General features: G+C 41.3%; 1 protein-coding gene across 1 annotated transcript; it reads right to left on the bottom strand.

Annotated features, from left to right (window-relative positions):
• Positions 1 to 1,766: 1,766 nt before the first annotated feature.
• LOC147610177 (pentatricopeptide repeat-containing protein At2g02750-like) lies at positions 1,767 to 5,195 on the bottom strand. Its single transcript, XM_086786240.1, has 2 exons — positions 2,841 to 5,195; positions 1,767 to 2,735 (listed from the first exon to the last, which is right to left on the bottom strand). Exons 1-2 carry the CDS (start codon positions 4,657 to 4,659, stop codon positions 2,398 to 2,400), a joined length of 2,157 nt encoding a protein of 718 aa, XP_086642366.1. The 5' UTR covers positions 4,660 to 5,195; the 3' UTR covers positions 1,767 to 2,397.
• Between the last annotated feature and the right edge of the window lie 2,423 nt (positions 5,196 to 7,618).

The raw sequence follows: 7,618 nt of genomic DNA, 5'->3' as shown, positions 1-7,618 counted from the left end.
TATTTTTAAAATAATCTGTTATGGCTCTTCCACCTGTGGTGGATCCTCCAATACATACTCCTCTAGGATAATCCTGTGTATGGTTTCAATAAACTAACATGGAAGGCATTAAGTATCCTCCAATGATCTGAAAGGTTCAACTAATAACATGCATGGTTGATCTTCTTAGTATCCTGAAAAGGTCCATATACCATCATTCCCTAACTTTGGCAATCCAAAGATAAAATCCATAGCAATACTCTCCCATAAAACATTCAATGGGTGCAATAATCCTGTTAGCTTTTGTCAATCAAACTTAACCATCTGACAAACCAAACATTCACAAACATATAACTCAATGTTCTTTCTCATACAAGGCCAATAAAAGTAGCTCTGCAAGGCTTGAGTTGTAGTCACTTTTGGCCTCAAGTCCTTTGTTACACATAAACAGATTTACTTCATAAGAGTTTCTTCCTTGATGACATAAAAGGTCACCAAATTTTCCATTCTGCAATCTGTTCCCATACAGTCCTTGAAATCCTCATCTAAGACTTTCGTAGGCTGCAACATGACCCTCATAGAACAAGACTGCTCCGATGCAATCTCCTCTTGACAAAGTTCCTGGCAGGATGTCAATCTTATGATCTTCCGATTCTTGCTTTGCCTTGTCTCAGGACAATTTGCAGCTAAATGTCCCTTCTTTTCACATTGAAAACACTACCCTTCTTTGGTGTATCTTCATGTTGCTCGAGGGACAATTTTGGAGGTTTGTCCCCACTCATATCCTTCTTCTCTTGAGTCTCGGCTCTAGATGGGAATCGGTCTTTAAACAACTTCTTTTGAGATGGTCCCCGATTGCCGGTCGCTTGCCGTCCATCCAAAGCATGTACAAAGCCTCAGCTTGCAAAGCTTTGTCTTGGGCTTCCTCCAAAGTTTTCGGACCAGCCATATACAAGTTGCCACATTCTCATCGACTTTCTACTTTACCTCATCCCATTCTTTTTGCACATCTGCTTTAAAGTTTGCGGATAGAAACTTCTTGTTGAACATAGTCTTGAAATCAGTCCATGTCTTTGGCTTGGTTCCTTCTTGTACCACCTTTAGCCACCAATTCAAGGCGGCGTCCTTCAAATGCATGCGAACCATACGGAGCTTAGACTTTTCAAAGAATTTCTCTCCTCCAAAGGCGGCATCGAACTGCCTAACAAAAGATAATGCTTTTTGTGTATCCCATGAAAAGCATCAAACTTGACTCTCCCGGCTTTAAGTCCATCTTGCCAGTTGATGTAGACTCCTTTCCTTTATCTGTCCCGAAGAGGCTACATCTGAGACCTAGAAATAACCTCCCTGTCTCCTCCACAAGAAACAAACCTGGTGGCTCTAGATCCTTCTGAAATAGTGACTCCACAACACAGCAACTTGGTGAAGGAAAGATTAACCAGTCGGCGTAGATGAACTCCACATTCAATAATGTTGTTGACGACGGTGGTGATGAACTCCAAGCTTTTATGAAGGTTGCCAAGCGTCAATGATGATGATCTTCTCGCACACTTCCACGATCATAAGAAGAGAAACTCGTGCTTCTTATATACCTATGGAAAGCCCTGCTTTTTGCCAAAAGCTAGCAAGGCTTTTGCTTTTCTTTACTTTGCTTTTCCTCTTTTAGCTTTTAATAATAAATTATTACTCAAATATTACCTGCTTTTCCCAAAGTTCTTGTGTGCTTTGCTTTTCTAGCTTCAGGGTCTTGCTTTTTGGCCCTAGACTTGCTTTTTGAAAAAGCAGGCTTTTAGCTTTTAATAATAAATTATTACTCAAATATTACCTGCTTTTCCCAAAGTTCTTGTGTGCTTTGCTTTTCTAGCTTCAGGGTCTTGCTTTTTGGCCCTAGACTTGCTTTTTGAAAAAGCAGGCTTTTAGCTTGTTGGTTTGGCTCGATCTCCTCTTGCCAATGGTGCTCTTGGCTCCCAGTCAAACCCAGTTTGACTTTTTGCTTTTCTCTGCTTTTTTGACCAAGACTGATGCTTTTTCTTGAGCAAACCTTATGGTCCCTGTCCCCATGCCTTCTTCCACCTGTCTAGTGTCCGAGCAAGGGTTCCACCATGTGAAAAGAGTACTAGGAGGGCCAAATAGTTACAATAACCCACACAAACTGTTTCCACTGGCAAACCTCAGATAGGAGGCCTTTTCTTAAAACAATAGCATGTTTCTCCCTGCCTTGCCTGAGGTATATATGCCACCATGGTTGATATAGGTATGCAAGCCTCTGCTTCTTGATACCTTTGGTCTTAATGCATCTGGTCTAATTTAAACACAAAGTTAGAAACAAGAGAAAAACTACAGAAGCCCTCTTTATTGTTTTGATACTAGTCCTTACATGCTACATATACAAAAAATTTAGAAATCCAATTGAAGAAATTAGGCATGTTCAACATAGGTTGGTAACCTGTGAGCATCTGCATATATGTTGGATATCAAGATATACGCTGCATCATGCCCATCATCCAATCTCACCACATGCTCAAAGGCTTGTCTACCAAGCTCTAAATCTCCCCACTTCTGGCAAGCACTCAAAATGGTACTCCATGTCACGAGATCTGATTGAGCAGGCACCTTCTCAACCATCTCCACAGCCTCGTTGAGGAGGCCTGCACGGCAAAGGAGATCAACCATGCAATTGAGTTGCCTAACAGTAGGGGTAATGCCATTCTCTTCGCTCATGGCTTCGAGGTACTTCCAGCCCTTTTCGATAAGACCTGCATGGCTGCATACTGTGAGTATACTTAGAATTGCAGTTTCGTCCAGCGGTATGACTTCCATCTTCATTCTCTCTACTAAGCAAATAACAAGTTCTATCTCACCTTGGCATGCATATCCAGTAATCAATGCATTCCAAGCTACGTGATCCCTTGCAGGCATTGCATCAAATATCTGCTGGGCATCAACCATGCTCCCACATTTACCATACATGTCGACAAGGGCTGTGGCCAAAATCACTTCAGAAGCCTCCTCAAGTCTACCAGCTTGGAAAATTTGAGCATGTACCACTCTACCAGCTTCTAGGGCTGCTGTGTTGCCACATGCTTTCAAGATGCTCACAAAGGTGATGTTGTTTGGTAGAATTCCTTGGTCTAGCATCTTTGCAAAAAGTTTGAGGGCTTCCTCACTTTCTCCTTGCTCAGCATAGCCCAAGATCACAGCCGTCCAGGACACTACGTCCGGAGACATCCCCTCCCCTTGCATTAGCTCAAAACAATTCAGTGCTTCCTCCCCACCCCCATGATCTGCATACCCTCCCATCATGGCATTCCACGAGACTAAATTGCGGTTTTGCAACTCCTCAAAGACTTCCCTTGCTTCTGCAATCAGACCACATTTGGCATACATATCCACCACAGTATTGCCAACATAAAGATCTCGTTCGAGTTCCCCTCTGATAATTTCTACATGTATTTCTCTACCCCTGTTGATAGCTCCTATGCTGCTGCAAGCTTTCAAGCCACAAACAAACGTGACAGAATCTGGACGTACACCATCCAGTTTCATCTGTTCCAGACACTTCAGTGCCTCCTCTCCAAACCCCTGTTCAGCATACCCTGCAATTAGTGTTGTCCACAAGACCACATTTCGAGCTGGCAGCTGCTCAAACACAACACGTGCTTCTTTTAGAAAGCCACGTTTTGCATACATATCTACCAAGCTGTTGCCAACAATAAGATCTCTTTCCAATCCCTCTTTCCAAATCCTAGTATGTATTTCCAGACCCCTATCTATGAATCTAATGCTGGTGCACGCTTTCAAACTGCATATGAGAGTGACCGCATTGGGATACACCCCCTCACATTGCATCTGTTCCAGACAGTTCAGCACCTGCTCACCACGCCCACATTCAGCATACCCAGCCATTAACGCAGTCCAAGAGACTACATTTCGCTCAGGTAGCTCATCAAACACCCCTTGTGCTTCAGCAAGTGAGTTACACTTGGCATACATGTCCACTAAAACACTGCCAACGAAAAGTTCTCTCTCTAAACCCTCCTTGGCAATCTCGAAGTGCATTTCTCGGCCTCTGGCTATGCTTTTGAGCTTGGCACAAGCTTTCAAAAGGGCCAAAAATGTATGCATACTGGGATTGACACACTCCTCTTGCATTTCATGGTACAAGATAAATGCGTGCTCTAATTCTCCAGATTCAGTATACCCCTGTATGAGAGAAGTCCAAGAATTCACATTTCGACAAGGCAACTTGTTGAAAACCCGTTGCGCATCAAGCATACTTTCACATTCTACAAACGTCAAGAGGAGGTGATTGCCAAGATCCACATGAGCTTCCAACCCACAGTCGCAGATGCGCGTATGCACATTCTTGGTGCTCCACAGAGTCTTCTTTTTCTTAAAACTATGTAGAATGTGCATAAAATCCTCCATTGAAGGGAGATCAAGCTTCTTCTGCACATCGTCGGTGATCAGCATGTCCCAATCATTGTTCTCTTGCAACTGTTGAACTTTAATAGCATCCAGTTGTATTCTTGATCTAAGGCTGGTTTGCTCCCCGCCTGTGGGACAGTCCGACAAGATTGGGCATCCATCACTCACGGGCGGCCAAGATCCACCCCCTGCTGACAGGGGGGGTGGTTCTGTAACCAGCCTACTTATTGGCTTGTGTGTAAGCCCTAACATTGTTGGGGCAGGATTGTAGAGTTGGCCATGGTTGATACCCCAAAATGCTTAGATTTCCTTGTCACCTGTGATTTTGACCCAGGATGGGTTGTGCGAGTGATAAATAAAGCCCTTGCGTTTGTCTACTGAAACTGAATACCAGCACAGCAGGGTTGAAAAACCAATTGAGAATGCTAAGTAAAGCCCTTGCGTTTGTCTGCTGAAACTGCATACCAGCACAGCAGGGTTGAAAAACCAATTGAGAATGCTCAATTATCTTACGGATCCCCCGCACACCCACTTTATTTTGAGAGGGATCTCTTCGAAGGTCTTGCCAGAAACACTGTTTGATCACACCAGCATGAGCCTCTGGTGGGCTGACAACTAAAGATTCCTCTATTCGTCCTAAACATGAAAATTGGGGTTTTCCTTTCAACAAGGCTATTGCTAGACACAACAAAAATGGGGTGTCTTTTTACAAATTCCTGTCAACAAGACCATGAAAATTAAGTGTCTTTTTGGAAGTTCCACTATTGTCAAGACAACAATACATTATCAAAGTTAAGATCAAAGGTAAAGTCCACATTATCTAATTTAGGGATGAATTACAACAGTAGCATGCATGTGTTGTGATGATTGTGTGTTGTATAGAGGTGAGTTTAAGAAAAGCACGTGCATTGTATAATGTGCAATAAACCACGATTAAAGAGGAGTCTATAAGTGGTAAAGTATCGAGAAAGATCCTATCGTATTTCCCTCTTATACCTTATCTCAAGTTTATGTTCGAATGTCAATTGCTTGCCTACTAACACATGGATTGGCATACAAAGAGTGGAAGCACCAATGTAATTTTGCTATTGATTGTGAAGTACTCCATCACACTGAAAGAGAGTGGTAGATCTTTAAACAGGTACCTCGTAATCTAAGACTTGGATTAGCATTTGATGGGATCAACCCATTCTCCATGCAATCATCTAAATGGTTGATGGCCCGCTACGTTAGTTAACTATGGTATTGCACCTTTTATGTCCATAAAAAATGAGCATTTGATTCTTAGGTTCTTAGCCTATTGATTCCTAGTATGAAACTTTAATGGACCTCTTTTGTTCTATTTTGCATAATGTATAAGAGTGCATGGTTAACTAACAAATTATTATTAGTTGTCTTGATGTGTTAGGAAATTGCCAAGTAAAGAACATCAATGTTTACTTAGCACTAGCTTATCAAGGAGCTCCAAGGGTTTCGGGCTGGGTTTCAATATGTATGATAGAACTAGACCCAAAACTTCAATCTACATGGCATACTCACAAGGACCATTTGAAACTATCTTGGCCTTTCACTATGTTTAGGTACGCAAATTATTTGCACCATCATCTCTTTTGCATTGAGATTCTTACTTAGGAAAACTAAAATGTCAAGTCTTGCTACAAAGGGCCATAGTGGATGTCGTACCTGTGGAGAGGAACTGGACATTCTAAATGGAGTAAGAGATTGAACAAGTGTGTATACATGTTTTATATGAGATTTTTACCTATGGACCACCCATTTTGGGACAATTGTGGCACATAAGTTTGATGGCACCACATAGAGTACCACCTCCTAGGATGACTCTGCTTAGATTGGGATTTAGCATGGAACGTATTTAAGGAACATAGACAAGAGAATCCAAGATAAAATGAAGCCCAAAATGTCTATCTTTTATAAACTAGAGTATTGGACAAAGTTGAAGATTGTGCATTGTTGGATCCTATTTATATTTTAAAAAATGTTAGAGGCTCCTTGTGGAGAAGGACATACAAGCAAGAAGGGCTGATATTCAAGAAGAATCCAAGTCTAGAGACTCCTTGTGGAGAAGGACATGCAAGCAAATAGGGACTATATTCAAGAAGAAGAAAAGTCCGATGCAACAAGGATCAAACTCGGGTCACTTTTCGAAAAACTCTATGGGTCCTTTTTTAAATAGAAGCACACTTCAATCTTGCAACGAATCAAACAAGTGTGGACACCAACTGGATATGGAGCTTAATTTGAAAACCTTTTCACAGAAGTCTAAAGTCCCATGATTGGGATAACTTCTTGTACATACAATACAATGAATTACTTACATTTCTTGTTTTGTAGTGGTTATTCAGGACTACTTGACTCCACAAATATGTGATATTATTAAAAATACTCCTACACACACTGTTTATATCATCACACATGCTTATAAATGTTTTTTATATTGAGCCCTAATCATGTAGGCGTGTTGCTGCCAAAGAGACTAACCTTGCTGATTTGCCAAAGATGAAGTTAGATTCCATAATAATTTTATGTCTTATGGAAAAATAATTATGAAGAGGATTCCATAATAATTTTATGTCTTATGGAAAAATAATTATGAAGAGGATTCTTTGACATACGAGTGCATGTGCTCATTCCATCTCATGGATGAAATATCACTTTGCAAGTTTTGTAAGTAGCCGATGAATGTTCTTCTTTGGGCAATTTATGAAAGTTAAGGATTTGTACACCAAGAGAGCACAATCAAAGGGCTTCACGGCATAGAGATTACTAGTTCACCAATCATTGTATGATATAACAAACTACATGACGAACATGGATCCCAACGCACCAAGGTTATGTACACAAGAACAAGACAAGAAGATGCTCAAGGAGGTGCTATCATGCAAAGACAAAGGGGTAACTCCACCTTCGTATTGTATAGCGTGGAATGTACGAACAAATGGTATGCAAGGAAGAAAATAGAATCTTTGCAAGAAGAAGATCTTGACATCGCCACTCAATTGCAAGCATGCCTTGCACATGGATTGGTTAAAGAGACTTTGAATAGGGGTGGAAGGCCTTATATTTTGACCCTAAATAAGAGGGTGAGCACATGTATTGTGTTCACACAACTAAGGACACTTGACTAGACTCCTAACTGTCAAATACCAACAAACTCCCCTTTGAAGTGATGGTGGAGTTGTATACAAAACCT

The sequence above is a fragment of the Cibotium barometz genome, chromosome 49 (genome assembly GCF_041138505.1).
Source record: "Cibotium barometz isolate CiBa-2024 chromosome 49, ASM4113850v1, whole genome shotgun sequence".
In the NCBI taxonomy this organism is placed as follows: domain Eukaryota; kingdom Viridiplantae; phylum Streptophyta; class Polypodiopsida; order Cyatheales; family Cibotiaceae; genus Cibotium; species Cibotium barometz.
Note: the sequence above shows the minus strand (reverse complement) of the source record. Positions and strands in the feature narration are given on the sequence as shown.

What these genes read in the sequence shown, in the direction of transcription:
- LOC147610177 (XM_086786240.1), bottom strand. Translation starts at nt 4,659, where the DNA reads ATGTTAGGGCTTACACACAAGCCAATAAGTAGGCTGGTTACAGAACCA. An exon ending in TACTGGATATGCATGCCAAG is followed by an intron (nt 2,736 to 2,840) that starts GTGAGATAGAAC and finishes GCAGCCATGCAG; the next exon opens with GTCTTATCGAAAAGGGCTGG.